Raw genomic sequence first — 19,942 nt, forward strand, 5'->3', positions numbered from 1 at the left:
GCGCTGCGCTCGGGCACAGGAAGTGCGATGCGCTCGGGCACAGGAAGTGCGCTGCTCTCGGGAGGGCCCAGGCACAGGAAGTGCGATGCGCTCGGGCACAGGAAGTGCGCTGCTCTCGGGAGGGCCCAGGCATAGGAAATGCGCTGCTCTCGGGAGGGCCCAGGCATAGGAAATGCGCTGTGTGACATACTCCGGACACCCTGTTTGGGTATTTCTGCCAAGAAGCCGCTTCCCAAGTCCTGGAACACGAGACCAATGGATCTGGCTATAGTAACCCCCAAGAACCAGATGACACCAGTCTTGGAGTACATCAGAAATAGAACCATTTATTAGAACATGAATACAGTCTTATATATACCTCCTGATCATATTACTCTGGCAATACAACTGTAACCAGAAACATAAATTAACATGAGCTAATGAACTAATCATTTGACCAGACTAGGTGACTCAGAGATGTGACCTTTCAGGGCAGCCTTGTTGTCTCCTAGCTCACTAACTACAATATACATTATCATAAATATCAACACAGAACTCCTTCACACAATAGCTGAGTTAATTAGCACAAACAACAATGGGGGAAAGGCCCTTAGAAGCCACACTAGACTTATTTACAATAAACACACATATATATATATATATATATATATATAGAGGCAGGTGTTTGGAATTGATGACATCAGCATCTGCTATGAGTCCCGACAGTGTGAAGCAGTCACTATTCCTAATGTGGCCCTATACGGGGTTCCCAGAGTCTGTGTCTTGGGGGGACATGGACTTGAATCCAAAGTAACATTACTTCAGGGTCCCCAGGCATACACCTCACTAAGAGTATTGTTCCCTTAAAATCCAGGGCCCATAGTCAGTAGGCAAGAGGCTAACCTGCAGTCCCCTCCAAAAGCCGCTGTCCCGGGTGAGTCTACCACACGCTGCTTTAAGGAGTAATGTGCCACTTTAACCTCTTAACGCTGGCGCCTCCCGGCCCTTTAAAAGGTTTAGGGAGGCGGGGCTTAAGAGCACATGACCGAAATGATTGGCAGTCACGTGATCCGAAAACTCCCGATCACAAGCGGCGATTGGTAGCTTTTGGTTAGGCGCAAGTAACTGTGTCAGGAGCGCGCACTCTCGGCACAGCTGTGTGAATATCAATTCATGCAAATATCCGGCCCCTCTGTGCCAAGGACCAGGCGCTAAGGGGTTAAAGAGTGCCCGGCACAGCAAGTGTGCCGCTGTAGGGAGTGCCCGGGCACAGTAAGTGTGCCGCTGTAGGGAGTGCCCGGGCACAGCAAGTGTGCCGCTGTAGGGAGTGCCCGGGCACAGCAAGTGTGGCGCTGTAGGGAGTGCCCGGGCACAGCAAGTGTGGCGCTGTAGGGAGTGCCCGGGCACAGCAAGTGTGGCGCTGTAGGGAGTTCCCGGGCACAACAAGTGTGGCGCTGTAGGGAGTGCCCAGGCACAGCGAGTGTGGCGCTGTAGGGAGTGCCCGGGCACAGCAAGCGTGGTGCTGTAGGGAGTTCCCGGGCACAACAAGTGTGGCGCTGTAGGGAGTGCCCAGGCACAGCGAGTGTGGCGCTGTAGGGAGTGCCCGGGCACAGCAAGTGTGGCGCTGTAGGGAGTGCCCGGGCACAGCGAGTGTGGCGCTGTAGGGAGTGCCCGGGCACAGCAAGTGTGGCGCTGTAGGGAGTGCCCGGGCACAGCGAGTGTGGCGCTGTAGGGAGTACCCGGGCACAGCGAGTGTGGCGCTGTAGGGAGTGCCCGGGCACAGCAAGTGTGCCGCTGTAGGGAGTGCCCGGGCACAGCGAGTGTGGCGCTGTAGGGAGTGCCCGGGCACAGCGAGTGTGGCGCTGTAGGGAGTGCCCGGGCACCGCAAGTGTGGCGCTGTAGGGAGTGCCCGGGCACAACAAGTGTGGCGCTGTAGGGAGTGCCCGGGCACAGCGAGTGTGGCGCTGTAGGGAGTGCCCGGGCACAGCGAGTGTGGCGCTGTAGGGAGTGCCCGGGCACAGCAAGTGTGCCGCTGTAGCAAGTAGCACAATTGTATTCTATTTATATTGTACAGATTACTGTTTTGTACTTGATGTGATTTCTCCCCCCCTCAGATCCAGCATGAGGTCAGCAATGGCAGCGTGGTTCACCGGCTGTGCAGCGACACGTGCTTCACCAAATTCCGTGCCACAAAAGGCCTGAAAACCAACTGCTGTGACAACTGTGGTATTTACATCTACAACAAAGGCCTGCCCCTGGAGTACCTCTTCCACGAGGGCCAGCAGAAGCGCTTCTGTAATGCCGCCTGTCTGAACAACTACAAAAAGGTGAGTGTCCGATCTCATCCGTGCCTAAGCCAGGGGGCGACAAACTCCAGGCGTCAGGTCGCCATGGCAACAAGAAAGTGTCATCCTGGAGCCTGGACTGCCCACCTGAATGCTCCCCGCTATGTATCCCGGGCTCTGTATGCCCGTCTGTGGGCCCGGGACCGGCATAGCCGGGTAGAGGAGAAACACGTCTGCTCTCCGCCCCCTTTTAGTTGTTGTGATGTCACTTCCGGGTCCTCGTTGGTGGTTTCCCCCGGAGGCCGGGAACACATGTAATGCAGTGCGATGTGCATTCTATTCTATTCAGTGGAGCCCCGGGGGGGGGGGGCCTGGGAGACATTGGGGGTCTTTTAGACCCCTGGATGTTCTCATTTAAAGAGAACCTGTCGCCAAAAAAGAAAATCATCACTTAAGGGACTTTTTGTCCTCTAATGGAGGAAAAAAGGGAAGTAAAAAAATATATATTTTTTAATTGTACAAAAATTAAAGTTACACCCAAGCACATAAAATCCCCCCCCCCCCCCCCCCAAATAAAAATAAAAAAACTGAGCCCACCCCATATACTGTATGCATGTACAAATGTGAACGCATACGGCGTCTGCGCTTAAAAAAATTGATTGCGATCTGCATGTTACATATCACCGGACGCCGGAGTGAGAGTGATAATTCTAGGACCAGACCACCTCCATAATGCTAAACTGATGACCTATAGGGGGCTTTTAAAGTGTTGCCTATGGAAAGTATAGGGTACTGACATGTTTTATTTTGCCCCCTAAAAAAGGAAGTTTAATGTGTTTTTTTTTTTGTTTGTTTTTTTTTTTTTTTCTTTACTGAAATTTTGCTTTTATTAAAATTGAAACTAGCGCTATTTTATTCTCTAGGGTGTCTGCTTTCAGAAAATGTATGGGGGGGTTTTATTTAATCGGTGGGCCTAAAATTATTTTTTAAATGTGTGCAAAAACAGCTCTGGCTGTGAAAGGGTTAAAGGATAAGTTCACTTTCATGAACATGTTGCATCCCCCCCCCATAGCACTGCCCCCCTTCACATCTCACCCCAACAGCACTGCCCCCCTTCACATATCACCCTCACAGCACTGCCCCCCTTCACATATCACCCCCACAGCACTGCCCCCCTTCACATATCACCCCCACAGCACTGCCCCCCTTCACATCTCACCCCAACAGCACTGCCCCCCTTCACATCTCACCCCAACAGCACTGCCCCCCTTCACATATCACCCCCACAGCACTGCCCCCCTTCACATATCACCCCCACAGCACTGCCCCCCTTCACATATCACCCCCACAGCACTGCCCCCCTTCACATATCACCCCCACAGCACTGCCCCCCTTCACATATCACCCCCACAGCACTGCCCCCCTTCACATATCACCCTCACAGCACTGCCCCCCTTCACATATCACCCTCACAGCACTGCCCCCCTTCACATATCACCCTCACAGCACTGCCCCCCTTCACATATCACCCCCACAGCACTGCCCCCCTTCACATATAACCCCACAGCACTGCCCCCCTTCACATATCACCCCCACAGCACTGCCCCCCTTCACATATCACCCCCACAGCACTGCCCCCCTTCACATATCACCCCCACAGCACTGCCCCCCTTCACATATCACCCCCACAGCACTGCCCCCCTTCACATATCACCCCCACAGCACTGCCCCCCTTCACATATCACCCTCACAGCACTGCCCCCCTTCACATATCACCCTCACAGCACTGCCCCCCTTCACATATCACCCTCACAGCACTGCCCCCCTTCACATATCACCCTCACAGCACTGCCCCCCTTCACATATCACCCCCACAGCACTGCCCCCCTTCACATATAACCCCACAGCACTGCCCCCCTTCACATATCACCCCCACAGCACTGCCCCCCTTCACATATCACCCTCACAGCACTGCCCCCCTTCACATATCACCCCCACAGCACTGCCCCCCTTCACATATAACCCCACAGCACTGCCCCCCTTCACATATCACCCCCACAGCACTGCCCCCCTTCACATATCACCCTCACAGCACTGCCCCCCTTCACATATCACCCCCACAGCACTGCCCCCTTCACATATCACCCTCACAGCACTGCCCCCTTCACATATCACCCTCACAGCACTGCCCCCCTTCACATATAACCCCACAGCACTGCCCCCCTTCACATATAACCTCACAGCACTGCCCCCCTTCACATATAACCTCACAGCACTGCCCCCCTTCACATATAACCCCACAGCACTGCCCCCCTTCACATATCACCCCCACAGCACTGCCCCCCTTCACATATAACCCCACAGCACTGCCCCCCTTCACATATCACCCCCACAGCACTGCCCCCCTTCACATATCACCCCCACAGCACTGCCCCCCTTCACATATCACCCCCACAGCACTGCCCCCCTTCACATATCACCCCCACAGCACTGCCCCCCTTCACATATCACCCCCACAGCACTGCCCCCCTTCACATATAACCCCCACAGCACTGCCCCCTTCACATATCACCCCCACAGCACTGCCCCCCTTCACATATCACCCCCACAGCACTGCCCCCCTTCACATATAACCCCACAGCACTGCCCCCCTTCACATATAACCCCACAGCACTGCCCCCCTTCACATATAACCCCACAGCACTGCCCCCCTTCACATATAACCCCACAGCACTGCCCCCCTTCACATATAACCCCCACAGCACTGCCCCCCTTCACATATAACCCCACAGCACTGCCCCCCTTCACATATCACCCCCACAGCACTGCCCCCCTTCACATATCACCCCCACAGCACTGCCCCCCTTCACATATCACCCCCACAGCACTGCCCCCTTCACATATCACCCCCACAGCACTGCCCCCCTTCACATATCACCCCCACAGCACTGCCCCCCTTCACATATAACCCCACAGCACTGCCCCCCTTCACATATAACCCCACAGCACTGCCCCCCTTCACATATAACCCCACAGCACTGCCCCCCTTCACATATAACCCCACAGCACTGCCCCCCTTCACATATCACCCCCACAGCACTGCCCCCCTTCACATATCACCCCCACAGCACTGCCCCCCTTCACATATAACCCCACAGCACTGCCCCCCTTCACATATAACCCCACAGCACTGCCCCCCTTCACATATCACCCCCACAGCACTGCCCCCCTTCACATATCACCCCCACAGCAACATATCACCCCCACAGCACTGCCCCCTTCACATATCACCCCCACAGCACTGCCCCCCTTCACATATCACCCCCACAGCACTGCCCCCCTTCACATATCACCCCCACAGCACTGCCCCCCTTCACATATAACCCCCACAGCACTGCCCCCCTTCACATATCACCCCCACAGCACTGCCACCCTTCACATATAACCCCACAGCACTGCCCCCCTTCACATATAACCCCACAGCACTGCCCCCCTTCACATATCACCCCCACAGCACTGCCCCCTTCACATATCACCCTCACAGCACTGCCCCCCTTCACATATCACCCTCACAGCACTGCCCCCCTTCACATATCACCCCCACAGCACTGCCCCCTTCACATATCACCCTCACAGCACTGCCCCCCTTCACATATCACCCTCACAGCACTGCCCCCCTTCACATATCACCCCACAGCACTGCCCCCCTTCACATATAACCCCACAGCACTGCCCCCCTTCACATATAACCTCACAGCACTGCCCCCCTTCACATATAACCCCACAGCACTGCCCCCCTTCACATATCACCCCCACAGCACTGCCCCCCTTCACATATAACCCCACAGCACTGCCCCCCTTCACATATCACCCCCACAGCACTGCCCCCCTTCACATATCACCCCCACAGCACTGCCCCCCTTCACATATCACCCCCACAGCACTGCCCCCCTTCACATATAACCCCCACAGCACTGCCCCCTTCACATATCACCCCCACAGCACTGCCCCCTTCACATATCACCCCCACAGCACTGCCCCCCTTCACATATCACCCCCACAGCATTGCCCCCCTTCACATATCACCCCCACAGCACTGCCCCCCTTCACATATCACCCCCACAGCACTGCCCCCCTTCACATATCACCCCCACAGCACTGCCCCCCTTCACATATCACCCCCACAGCACTGCCCCCCTTCACATATAACCCCACAGCACTGCCCCCCTTCACATATAACCCCACAGCACTGCCCCCCTTCACATATAACCCCCACAGCACTGCCCCCCTTCACATATAACCCCACAGCACTGCCCCCCTTCACATATCACCCCCACAGCACTGCCCCCCTTCACATATCACCCCCACAGCACTGCCCCCCTTCACATATCACCCCCACAGCACTGCCCCCTTCACATATCACCCCCACAGCACTGCCCCCCTTCACATATCACCCCCACAGCACTGCCCCCCTTCACATATCACCCCCACAGCACTGCCCCCCTTCACATATCACCCCCACAGCACTGCCCCCCTTCACATATAACCCCACAGCACTGCCCCCCTTCACATATAACCCCACAGCACTGCCCCCCTTCACATATAACCCCACAGCACTGCCCCCCTTCACATATCACCCCCACAGCACTGCCCCCCTTCACATATCACCCCCACAGCACTGCCCCCCTTCACATATAACCCCACAGCACTGCCCCCCTTCACATATAACCCCACAGCACTGCCCCCCTTCACATATCACCCCCACAGCACTGCCCCCTTCACATATAACCCCCACAGCACTGCCCCCTTCACATATCACCCCCACAGCACTGCCCCCTTCACATATCACCCCCACAGCACTGCCCCCCTTCACATATCACCCCCACAGCACTGCCCCCCTTCACATATAACCCCCACAGCACTGCCCCCCTTCACATATCACCCCCACAGCACTGCCCCCCTTCACATATAACCCCACAGCACTGCCCCCCTTCACATATAACCCCACAGCACTGCCCCCCTTCACATATAACCCCACAGCACTGCCCCCCTTCACATATAACCCCACAGCACTGCCCCCCTTCACATATAACCCCACAGCACTGCCCCCCTTCACATATCACCCCCACAGCACTGCCCCCTTCACATATCACCCCCACAGCACTGCCCCCTTCACATATCACCCCCACAGCACTGCCCCCCTTCACATATCACCCCCACAGCACTGCCCCCCTTCACATATCACCCCCACAGCACTGCCCCCTTCACATATCACCCCCACAGCACTGCCCCCCTTCACATATCACCCCCACAGCACTGCCCCCCTTCACATATCACCCCCACAGCACTGCCCCCCTTCACATATCTGTACTGCCACCCGAATGCTTCCACACCACCCCCCCCCCAAAAAAAAAAAAAAAAAAACACTCCTCTTAGCACAGATCCTCTACACCTCTAATTTCCCCTCCCGGACACACAAAGTTTTACACTTAGACTTTTGGTGACTTTTTTCGGTGATGTGTTCTCTCTGTCTGTTCCAGAAAAACACCAAGGTCTTCCCGTGTATGTACTGCAAAACGCTTTGTAAGAACTTTGAGATGCTCTCCAACGTGGACAAGAACGGGCGCACCGGTCTCTTCTGTTCCATCTGCTGCATCACTTCACACAAAGTCAAACAGTCCGGACTGACAGGTGAGAGCGCCGTCCAATCAGGGATCAGGGATGTGTGCGAGCGCTGTCGATCAGAGCTGGTCAGGTGGTCTGCCCCCCCACTGATCAGTATGGTGGAGCAGGGATGGGGGGAGGGCGCACAATCCATTCTAATACATGAATCCAGGACAAAGCGCTGCCTGCCTTCTACGTATGCCGAGACTTCTCCTTTAAGAGATATGTAAAGGTTTTTGTGTTTTTTTTTTAAACAAACATGTTATACTTCCCCCCTCTGTGCAGTTGGTTTTGCACAGAGCGGCCCCCGATCCTCCTCTTCTGGGGTCCCTCAGCGGCGCTCCTGGCTCCTCCTCTTCTCAAGTGCCCCGTCGGGAGAATTGCTTTATCTCGAGGGGGCGCTCCCGTGTTTTGCTGCTGCTTCCATTGACACAGACAGCAGGACCCCCCCCCCCGCTCCCGCGTCATTGGTTTTGATTGACAGCAGAAGGAGCCAATGGCTGCGCTGCTATCAATCCAATCAGGACCCAAGACAGCGGCTGGAGCGGGTGCGCTCAGCCCCGTCACTGGAAAGATCGGGTTCAGGTAAGTAAAATGTGGGGGTGCCCGGTGGGGGTGCCCGGGGGGGGGGGGGGGGGGTTACCTTAATGCATAGAATGCAAACCTTGAGGGTTTACAACCCTTTTAACCACTTGGCCTCTGGAAGATTTTACCCCCCACCCTCCTTCATGACCAGGCCATTTTTTTGCTTTACAGCACTGCATTGCATTAAAGGGGTTGTAAACACTCGTGCATCCTGTGCATTAAGGTGAAACAATACCTGCCCCCCCCCCACCAGTTTTACTTAACTGAGCCCTGGAACTTCACCTGGCGGCGTTTTCCTTTGCCCCGGGGTTTTCGGCTCTTGATTGGATAGATTAATGGCAGCGCAGCCATTGGCTAGAGGGTTGGGGCTTCCCCTTGAAGAACAAGGTTAGGACTCAGGGATTGGAATAGGGACCTCCTCCAAAGGTCAGCAGGCGTGTCCCCAGAGGTCAAGAGGCGTGGCTGACCCACCCTCACCAAAGTGTTCCGCCTACCCCAACTAAGTCAGGGAAAGTGCTTTGGACGCAAATGCTGGACTCGGGAGCGCGCCTGCAAGGTAACCCCCCCCCCCCCGGGAGAGCGCTTCTCCTGGGGGGTTACCTGATAAGAGGAGGAGCCGCCGGGGGACCCCAGCAGTCGCTGTTCAGGGGCCACTCTGTGCAAAATGAGCTGCTCAGTGGAGGGAAGTGTGAGATGTTTGTTGTTTTTTTAAAAAAAAATAAAAACAATCCTTTACAATCACTTTAACTGACAATTGCGCCGTTGTGTGATGCTGATCCCAAATAAAATGTGTCGTCTTTTTTTTTTTTTTCCCCCACAAATCATTTTCTTTGGGTGGTATTTGATCACCTCTGCTTTTGCTTTTTTTTTTTTTTTTTTTTTTTTTGCGCTATAAACAAAGCGTCAATTTTGAAAAAAAAAAAATTACGATAATGCAGCGGACAAATCGGACACTTAACTGACACTTTGTGGGAACCAGTGACGCCAATACAGCGATCAGTGCTACAAAATATACACTGTCACTGTACTAATAAGACTGTCTGGGAAAGAGGTTAACATCAGGGCAGCCCATGCAGATCGGTTCTGAGCTTCACCAAGCACCACCACGGGGGGGTTCTAGGCTGACACCCTAATATTCTGTATTGTTCCCTCTCGGCAGGTCCCGCACGTCCCTGCAGCCTATGTCGGCGCTCTTTGTCTGAACCGGCTTATTATAACAAGACGGAGCGCGTGGTCTACCAGTTCTGCAGTCCCAGCTGCTGGACAAAGTTCCAGGTGAGTTCCATGGAGTATGAGAGGTGAGCACAGACACGGATCTTCTTATATACACATAGAAAGGAAGATCCCGGACTTCCTGCACCTCCAGGCCTGTTCTCTTCTTGTGTGCCGAGTCATGACTTCTACTAGAGAAACGTTCTACTATGTGCCGCAAATCTCCAGTCTGCAAAGACACCAATCACACCGCATCTCATTATCCAAGCAGTGTGTCCCCCTTCTGAGGGCGGCGTGTCCCCCTTCTGAGGGCGGCGTGTCCCCCTTCTGAGGGCGGCGTGTCCCCCTTCTGAGGGCGGCGTGTCCCCCTTCTGAGGGCGGCGTGTCCCCCTTCTGAGGGCGGCGTGTCCCCCTTCTGAGGGCGGCGTGTCCCCCTTCTGAGGGCGGCGTGTCCCCCTTCTGAGGGCGGCGTGTCCCCCTTCTGAGGGCGGCGTGCCCCCCTTCTGAGGGCGGCGTGTCCCCCCCAGTTTGTCCACCTTATGAGGCCAGTTGGCCCCCCAGTTTGTCCACCTTATGAGGCCAGTTGGCCCCCCAGTTTGTCCACCTTATGAGGCCAGTTGGCCCCCCAGTTTGTCCACCTTATGAGGCCAGTTGGCCCCCCAGTTTGTCCACCTTCTGAGGCCAGTTGGCCCCCCAGTTTGTCCACCTTCTGAGGCCAGTTTGTCCACCTTCTGAGGCCAGTTTGTCCACCTTCTGAGGCCAGTTTGTCCACCTTCTGAGGCCAGTTTGTCCACCTTCTGAGGCCAGTTTGTCCACCTTCTGAGGCCAGTTTGTCCACCTTCTGAGGCCAGTTTGTCCACCTTCTGAGGCCAGTTGGCCCCCCAGTTTGTCCACCTTCTGAGGCCAGTTGGCCCCCCAGTTTGTTCACCTTCTGAGGCCAGTTTGTCCACCTTCTGAGGCCAGTTTGTCCACCTTCTGAGGCCAGTTTGTCCACCTTCTGAGGCCAGTTTGTCCACCTTTTGAGGCCAGTTTGTCCACCTTTTGAGGCCAGTTTGTCCACCTTTTGAGGCCAGTTTGTCCACCTTTTGAGGCCAGTTTGTCCACCTTTTGAGGCCAGTTTGTCCACCTTTTGAGGCCAGTTTGTCCACCTTTTGAGGCCAGTTTGTCCACCTTTTGAGGCCAGTTTGTCCACCTTTTGAGGCCAGTTTGTCCACCTTTTGAGGCCAGTTTGTCCACCTTCTGAGGCCAGTTTGTCCACCTTCTGAGGCCAGTTTGTCCACCTTCTGAGGCCAGTTTGTCCACCTTCTGAGGCCAGTTTGTCCACCTTCTGAGGCCAGTTTGTCCACCTTCTGAGGCCAGTTTGTCCACCTTCTGAGGCCAGTTTGTCCACCTTCTGAGGCCAGTTTGTCCACCTTCTGAGGCCAGTTTGTCCACCTTCTGAGGCCAGTTTGTCCACCTTCTGAGGCCAGTTTGTCCACCTTCTGGCAGTTGTCCACCTCTGGCAGTTTTTCCACCTTCTGAGGCCAGTTTGTCCACCTTCTGAGGCCAGTTTGTCCACCTTCTGAGGCCAGTTTGTCCACCTTCTGAGGCCAGTTTGTCCACCTTCTGAGGCCAGTTTGTCCACCTTCTGAGGCCAGTTTGTCCACCTTCTGAGGCCAGTTTGTCCACCTTCTGAGGCCAGTTTGTCCACCTTCTGAGGCAGTTTGTCCACCTTCTGAGGCCAGTTTGTCCACCTTCTGAGGCCAGTTTGTCCACCTTCTGAGGCCAGTTTGTCCACCTTCTGAGGCCAGTTTGTCCACCTTCTGAGGCCAGTTTGTCCACCTTTTGAGGCCAGTTTGTCCACCTTTTGAGGCCAGTTTGTCCACCTTTTGAGGCCAGTTTGTCCACCTTTTGAGGCCAGTTTGTCCACCTTTTGAGGCCAGTTTGTCCACCTTTTGAGGCCAGTTTGTCCACCTTTTGAGGCCAGTTTGTCCACCTTTTGAGGCCAGTTTGTCCACCTTTTGAGGCCAGTTTGTCCACCTTTTGAGGCCAGTTTGTCCACCTTTTGAGGCCAGTTTGTCCACCTTTTGAGGCCAGTTTGTCCACCTTTTGAGGCCAGTTTGTCCACCTTTTGAGGCCAGTTTGTCCACCTTTTGAGGCCAGTTTGTCCACCTTTTGAGGCCAGTTTGTCCACCTTCTGAGGCCAGTTTGTCCACCTTCTGAGGCCAGTTTGTCCACCTTCTGAGGCCAGTTTGTCCACCTTCTGAGGCCAGTTTGTCCACCTTCTGAGGCCAGTTTGTCCACCTTCTGAGGCCAGTTTGTCCACCTTCTGAGGCCAGTTTGTCCACCTTCTGAGGCCAGTTTGTCCACCTTCTGAGGCCAGTTTGTCCACCTTCTGAGGCCAGTTTGTCCACCTTCTGAGGCCAGTTTGTCCACCTTCTGAGGCCAGTTTGTCCACCTTTGAGGCCAGTTTGTCCACCTTTTGAGGCCAGTTTGTCCACCTTTTGAGGCCAGTTTGTCCACCTTTTGAGGCCAGTTGTCCACCTTTTGAGGCCAGTTTGTCCACCTTTTGAGGCCAGTTTGTCCACCTTTTGAGGCCAGTTTGTCCACCTTTTGAGGCCAGTTTGTCCACCTTTTGAGGCCAGTTTGTCCACCTTTTGAGGCCAGTTTGTCCACCTTTGAGGCCAGTTTGTCCACCTTTTGAGGCCAGTTTGTCCACCTTTGAGGCCAGTTTGTCCACCTTTTGAGGCCAGTTTGTCCACCTTTTGAGGCCAGTTTGTCCACCTTCTGAGGCCAGTTTGTCCACCTTCTGAGGCCAGTTTGTCCACCTTCTGAGGCCAGTTTGTCCACCTTCTGAGGCCAGTTTGTCCACCTTCTGAGGCCAGTTTGTCCACCTTCTGAGGCCAGTTTGTCCACCTTCTGAGGCCAGTTTGTCCACCTTCTGAGGCCAGTTTGCCCCCCAGTTTGTCCACCTTCTGAGGCCAGTTGGCCCCCCAGTTTGTCCACCTTCTGAGGCCAGTTGGACCCCCAGTTTGTCCACCTTCTGAGACCAGTTGGCCCCCCAGTTTGTCACCTTCTGAGGCCAGTTGGCCCCCCAGTTTGTCCACCTTCTGAAGCCAGTTGGGGCACCCAGAGGAGGAATTAAGCAGCAACATCACTCCCGCTCGCTGTGCGGCGCTAACGGAAAAAAAACTACAATTCCCATCATTCAGTGTGAATTGTGCTCAGTGGGTGGGACAGACTGGGAGTCTGAGATCACATCTTCTCCCACTGAAGTCAATGTTGGCATAATTATATTGGTGAATAAGAAGGTACAGTGGGGATGTTGGACCAGTGACCCCGGGGCGGGAGCGGACACTGGTCTCCCAGTGACCCCGGGGGCAGGAGCGGACACTGGTCTCCCAGTGACCCCGGGGGCGGGAGCGGACACTGGTCTCCCAGTGACCCCGGGGGGGCGGGAGCAGACACTGGTCTCCCAGTGACCCCGGGGGGGCGGGAGCAGACACTGGTCTCCCAGTGACCCCGGGGGCAGGAGCGGACACTGGTCTCCCAGTGACCCCGGGGGCAGGAGCGGACACTGGTCTCCCAGTGACCCTGGGGGGGCGGGAGCGGACACTGGTCTCCCAGTGACCCCGGGGGGGCGGGAGCGGACACTGGTCTCCCAGTGACCCCGGGGGGGCGGGAGCGGACACTGGTCTCCCAGTGACCCCGGGGGGGCGGGAGCGGACACTGGTCTCCCAGTGACCCCGGGGGGCGGGAGCGGACACTGGTCTCCCAGTGACCCCGGGGGGGCGGGAGCGGACACTGGTCTCCCAGTGACCCCGGGGGGGCGGGAGCGGACACTGGTCTCCCAGTGACCCGGGGGGGGGGCGGGAGCGGACACTGGTCTCCCAGTGACCCCGGGGGGGCGGGAGCGGACACTGGTCTCTCCAGTGACCCCGGGGGGGCGGGAGCGGACACTGGTCTCCCAGTGACCCGGGGGGGGGCGGGAGCGGACACTGGTCTCCCAGTGACCCCGGGGGGGCGGGGAGCGGACACTGGTCTCCCAGTGACCCCGGGGGGGCGGGAGCGGACACTGGTCTCCCAGTGACCCCGGGGGGGCGGGAGCGGACACTGGTCTCCCAGTGACCCCGGGGGGGGCGGGAGCGGACACTGGTCTCCCAGTGACCCCGGGGGGGCGGGAGCGGACACTGGTCTCCCAGTGACCCCGGGGGGGGCGGGAGCGGACACTGGTCTCCCAGTGACCCGGGGGGGGGGGGGGGGGGCGGGAGCAGACACTGGTCTCCCAGTGACCCCGGGGGGGGCGGGAGCGGACACTGGTCTCCCAGTGACCCCGGGGGGCGGGAGCGGACACTGGTCTCCCGGTGAACCCGGGGCATGAATGGATGATGGGTCTGATCTGCTCCTGGCTGTGTGACAGAATTGATCGATCACCCTCATTACGTCTTATGAATGTATCTGACCTTACCTGGATGCTCGTTATTTCAGGTAAACCAGAACCCCTCCCCCAAATCTGTATAGAAGTGACCTTAGAATACAGAAGTGATGGAGGTGTCATACCTGCCCACCATTGATTTATATTGCTCTGTGTGTGACTTGTGTTTGATGTCTTCCTCCCCCAGCGCACCAGTCCAGAGGGTGGAATCCACCTCAACTGTCACTATTGCCACAATATGTTCACCGGGAAGCCGGAGATCTTAGATTGGCAGGTAAGTTCTTTCCGGGAATGTCGGGGGAGGGGGGGGGGGTGCTGGCGATGAGCTTGTATGAGAATTGTGTCTCCTCTCCACCTCCAGGATCACGTCTACCAGTTCTGTTGTAAGGATTGCTGTGATGATTACAAGCGCCTCCACGGGGTCGTGTCTCAGTGTGAATACTGCAAACAGGAGAAACTTCTTCATGAAAAGATCCGCTTTTCTGGTGTAGAGAAGAACTTCTGCAGTGAAGGTAACGCCCTCCTCAAAGCAGATCCAAATTTATTACTAAGTTCAGGGCTCCTCCAGGTGTCCAGAAAGGAGCTTCTCTCTTCTAAGGTCTCATCACCATTTGTTTACACTCAGCTGGCAAACAGGTGATGTCCTACCTAAGGGGTCCATCACCACATGTATGTTTACACTCAGCTGAGGGACAGGTGGTCTCCTACTTGGGGATCCATCACTGCATGTTTGTTTACACTCAGCTGGTGGACAGGTGGTCTCCTACCTAGGGGGTCCATCACCACATGTATGTTTACACTCAGCTGCCGGGCAGGCAATGTCCTACCTAGGGGGCCCCATCACTGCATGTTTACATTCTGTTGACAGGCACCACATGTTTGCTTACACTCAGCTGGCGGACAGGTGATGCCCTACCTAGGGGGTTCATCACCGCATGTTTGTTTACGCTCAGCTAGCAGACAGGTGGTCTCCTATCTAGGGGGTCCCATCACTGCATGCTTACACTCAGCTGGCGGACAGGTGGTTTCCTACCTAGGAGGTCCATCACTGCATGTTTGTTTACCCTCAGCTGGCGGATAGGTGATGTTCCCATATTGGGATTTGTTTACACTCAGCTGGCGGACAGGTGATGTTCCCACATTGGGGTTTGTTTATGCTCAGTTGGTGGACAGGTGATGTTCCCACATTGGGGTTTGTTTACACTCAGCTGAGGGACACGTGATGTTCCCACATTGGGGTTTGTTTACACTCAGCTGAGGGACACGTGATGTTCCCACATTGGGGTTTGTTTACACTCAGCTGAGGGACACGTGATGTTCCCACATTGGAATTTTTTTACACTCAGCTGGTGGACAGGTGATGTGCCCACATTGGGGTTTGTTTACACTGGGGGCAGGGACCTGTCCTTCCTCGCAGAGCGTTGTTTTTGTGCACAGTTTGTAATCTGCGGCTCATTGGTTGGCTGTATTTCTCCTCTGTACAAATCTGGGGGTTGTCTAACGCAGACGACCTCCACACGAATTAAACTTTATCATTCTGGACAAAGAACACTGGAGATCCGCCCCGAGACCCTACTACTCGCACTGATGCATTTCACCCAAACAGGACTTGGTCATAGAGATCTCCCCATTGGCCGGATTCATTTCTCCTCAGCCGGGGAGGGAAAAGTCTGATTTTTCTATTCGGAGTTTTCACAGCTGCTATCTGGAGATGAAGAAAACAATAAAGATCTTCCGGCATCCTTTATGTACAGGAAGTGATAGATTTGGGTAGGAAGGGGGGGGATTTTGGGGGGTCTTGTATGACTTTGTAGGAGGGTCTTTGATATGTGTAAATCAATTGTGACCGTTTTAGTCTCTGTCGGTCTCCATAGTGACCCTGGTTTTCCTCGTTCCGCAGGTTGTGTGCTGCTTTACAAACAAGACTTTACCAAGAACCTGGGCCTGTGCTGTATAACCTGTACGTATTGTTCTCAGACCTGCCAGCGCGCCGTCACCGAGGAACTGGACGGCAGCACATGGGACTTCTGTAGTGAAGAATGCAAGAGCAAGTACCTGCTGTGGTACTTCAAGGTACGCTTCATGTCTATAGGAGAGGCTGGGACGGGAGGGCGTGTCTATAGGAGAGGCTGGGACGGGAGGGCGTGTCTGTAGGAGAGGCTGGGACGAGGGGGCCGTGTCTATAGGAGAGGCTGGGACGGGAGGGCGTGTCTGTAGGAGAGGCTGGGACGAGGGGGCCGTGTCTATAGGAGAGGCTGGGACGGGAGGGCGTGTCTGTAGGAGAGGCTGGGACGAGGGGGCCGTGTCTATAGGAGAGGCTGGGACGGGAGGGCGTGTCTGTAGGAGAGGCTGGGACGAGGGGGCCGTGTCTATAGGAGAGGCTGGGACGGGAGGGCGTGTCTGTAGGAGAGGCTGGGACGGGAGGCCGTGTCTATAGGAGAGGCTGGGACGGGGGGCCGTGTCTATAGGAGAGGCTGGGACGGGAGGGCGTGTCTATAGGAGAGGCTGGGACGGGAGGGCGTGTCTATAGGAGAGGCTGGGACGGGAGGGCGTGTCTGTAGGAGAGGCTGGGACGAGGGGGCCGTGTCTATAGGAGAGGCTGGGACGGGAGAGCGTGTCTGTAGGAGAGGCTGGGACGAGGGGGCCGTGTCTATAGGAGAGGCTGGGACGGGAGGGCGTGTCTATAGGAGAGGCTGGGACGGGAGGGCGTGTCTGTAGGAGAGGCTGGGACGAGGGGGCCGTGTCTATAGGAGAGGCTGGGACGGGAGGGCGTGTCTGTAGGAGAGGCTGGGACGAGGGGGCCGTGTCTATAGGAGAGGCTGGGACGGGAGGGCGTGTCTGTAGGAGAGGCTGGGACGAGGGGGCCGTGTCTATAGGAGAGGCTGGGACGGGAGGGCGTGTCTGTAGGAGAGGCTGGGACGAGGGGGCAGTGTCTGTAGGAGAGGCTGGGACGGGAGGCCGTGTCTATAGGAGAGGCTGGGACGGGGGGCCGTGTCTATAGGAGAGGCTGGGACGGGAGGGCGTGTCTATAGGAGAGGCTGGGACGGGAGGGCGTGTCTATAGGAGAGGCTGGGACGGGAGGGCGTGTCTGTAGGAGAGGCTGGGACGAGGGGGCCGTGTCTATAGGAGAGGCTGGGACGGGAGAGCGTGTCTGTAGGAGAGGCTGGGACGAGGGGGCCGTGTCTATAGGAGAGGCTGGGACGGGAGGGCGTGTCTGTAGGAGAGGCTGGGACGAGGGGGCCGTGTCTATAGGAGAGGCTGGGACGGGAGGGCGTGTCTGTAGGAGAGGCTGGGACGGGAGGGCGTGTCTATAGGAGAGGCTGGGACGGGAGGGCGTGTCTGTAGGAGAGGCTGGGACAGGAGGGCGTGTCTATAGGAGAGGCTGAGATGAGGGGGCCGTGTCTATAGGAGAGGCTGGGACGGGAGGGCGTGTCCGTAGGAGAGGCTGGGACGGGAGGGCGTGCCTATAGGGGAGGCTGGGGCGGGGGGGCGTGTCTATAGGAGAGGCTGGGACGGGAGGGCGTGTCTATAGGAGAAGCTGGGACGGGAGGGCGTGTCTATAGGAGAAGCTGGGACGGGAGGGCGTGTCTATAGGAGAGGCTGGGACGGGAGGGCGTGTCTATAGGAGAGGCTGGGACGGGAGGCCGTGTCTGTAGGAGAGGCTGGGACGGGGGTCCGTGTCTATAGGAGAGGCTGGGACGGGGGTCCGTGTCTATAGGAGAGGCTGGGACGGGGGTCCGTGTCTATAGGAGAGGCTGGGACGGGGGTCCGTGTCTATAGGAGAGGCTGGGACGGGAGGGCGTGTCTATGGGAGGGCGTGTCTGTAGGAGAGGCTGGGACGGGGGTCCGTGTCTATAGGAGAGGCTGGGACGGGGGTCCGTGTCTATAGGAGAGGCTGGGACGGGGGTCCGTGTCTATAGGAGAGGCTGGGACGGGGGTCCGTGTCTATAGGAGAGGCTGGGACGGGGGTCCGTGTCTGTAGGAGAGGCTGGGACGGGGGTCCGTGTCTATGGGAGGGCGTGTCTGTAGGAGAGGCTGGGACGGGAGGGCGTGTCTATAGGGGAGGCTGGGGCGGGGGGCGTGTCTATAGGAGAGGCTGGGACGGGGGTCCGTGTCTATAGGAGAGGCTGGGACGGGGGGGCGTGTCTATAGGAGAGGCTGGGACGGGGGTCCGTGTCTATGGGAGGGCGTGTCTGTAGGAGAGGCTGGGACGGGAGGGCGTGTCTATAGGGGAGGCTGGGGCGGGGGGGCGTGTCTATAGGAGAGGCTGGGACGGGGGTCCGTGTCTATAGGAGAGGCTGGGACGGGGGGGCGTGTCTATAGGAGAGGCTGGGACGGGGGTCCGTGTCTATAGGAGAGGCTGGGACGGGAGGGCGTGTCTATGGGAGGGCGTGTCTGTAGGAGAGGCTGGGACGGGGGTCCGTGTCTATAGGAGAGGCTGGGACGGGGGTCCGTGTCTATAGGAGAGGCTGGGACGGGGGTCCGTGTCTATAGGAGAGGTTGGGACGGGGGTCCGTGTCTATAGGAGAGGCTGGGACGGGGGTCCGTGTCTGTAGGAGAGGCTGGGACGGGGGTCCGTGTCTATGGGAGGGCGTGTCTGTAGGAGAGGCTGGGACGGGAGGGCGTGTCTATAGGGGAGGCTGGGGCGGGGGGGCGTGTCTATAGGAGAGGCTGGGACGGGGGTCCGTGTCTATAGGAGAGGCTGGGACGGGGGGGCGTGTCTATAGGAGAGGCTGGGACGGGGGTCCGTGTCTATAGGAGAGGCTGGGACGGGAGGGCATGTCTATAGGGGAGGCTGGGGCGGGAGGCCGTGTCTGTAGCAGAGGCTGGGGTGGGAGGGCGTGTCTATAGGGGAGGCTGGGACGGGAGGGCGTGTCTGTAGGAGAGGCTGGGACGGGAGGGCGTGTCTATAGGGGAGGCCGGGACGGGAGGCCGTGTCTGTAGGAGAGGCCGGGACGGTAGGGCGTGTCTATAGGGGAGGCCGGGACGGGAGGGTGTGTCTGTAGGAGGGGCTGGGACGGGAGGGCGTGTCTGTAGGTGGGGCTGGGACGGGAGGGCGTGTCTATAGGAGAGGCTGGGACGAGAGGGCGTGTCTATAGGAGAGGCTGGGACGGGAGGGCGTGTCTATAGGAGAGGCTGGGACGAGAGGGCGTGTCTATAGGAGAGGCTGGGACGGGAGGGCGTGTCTGTAGGAGGGGCTGGGACGGGAGGGCGTGTCTGTAGGAGGGGCTGGGACGGGAGGGCGTGTCTGTAGGAGGGGCTGGGACGGGGGTCTGTGTCTATAGGAGAGGCTGGGACGGGAGGGCGTGTCTATAGGTGAGGCTGGGACGGGAGGGCGTGTCTATAGGGGAGGCTGGGGCGGGGGGGCGTGTCTATAGGAGAGGCTGGGATGGGGGTCCGTGTCTATAGGAGAGGCTGGGGTGGGAGGGCGTGTCTATAGGGGAGGCTGGGACGGGAGGGCATGTCTATAGGGGAGGCTGGGGCGGGAGGCCGTGTCTGTAGCAGAGGCTGGGGTGGGAGGGCGTGTCTATAGGGGAGGCTGGGACGGGAGGGCGTGTCTATAGGGGAGGCTGGGACGGGAGGGTGTGTCTGTAGGAGGGGCTGGGACGGGGGGCGTGTCTGTAGGAGGGGCTGGGACAGAAGGCCGTGTCTATAGGAGAGGCTGGGACGGCAGGGCGTGTCTATAGGGGAGGCTGGGATGGGAGGGCGTGTCTATAGGGGAGGCTGGGATGGGAGGGCGTGTCTATAGGGGAGGCTGGGATGGGAGGGCGTGTCTATAGGGGAGGCTGGGATGGGAGGGCGT

At 57.5% G+C, this 19,942-nt stretch overlaps 1 protein-coding gene across 1 annotated transcript in view; it reads left to right on the forward strand.

Moving 5' to 3' along the window:
• ZMYM3 (zinc finger MYM-type containing 3) overlaps positions 1-19,942 on the forward strand; it is a 61,155-nt gene that overhangs the window by 21,974 nt on the left and 19,239 nt on the right. Inside the window, exons 7-12 of the mRNA XM_073600794.1 lie at positions 2,094-2,306; positions 7,805-7,955; positions 9,673-9,788; positions 14,327-14,413; positions 14,501-14,651; positions 16,040-16,212. Of these exons, the coding sequence (XP_073456895.1) occupies positions 2,094-2,306; positions 7,805-7,955; positions 9,673-9,788; positions 14,327-14,413; positions 14,501-14,651; positions 16,040-16,212 (891 nt within the window). The remainder of the gene's footprint in view (positions 1-2,093; positions 2,307-7,804; positions 7,956-9,672; positions 9,789-14,326; positions 14,414-14,500; positions 14,652-16,039; positions 16,213-19,942) is intronic.

Source organism: Aquarana catesbeiana, linkage group LG09 (genome assembly GCF_042186555.1).
Source record: "Aquarana catesbeiana isolate 2022-GZ linkage group LG09, ASM4218655v1, whole genome shotgun sequence".
Lineage (NCBI taxonomy): Eukaryota > Metazoa > Chordata > Amphibia > Anura > Ranidae > Aquarana > Aquarana catesbeiana.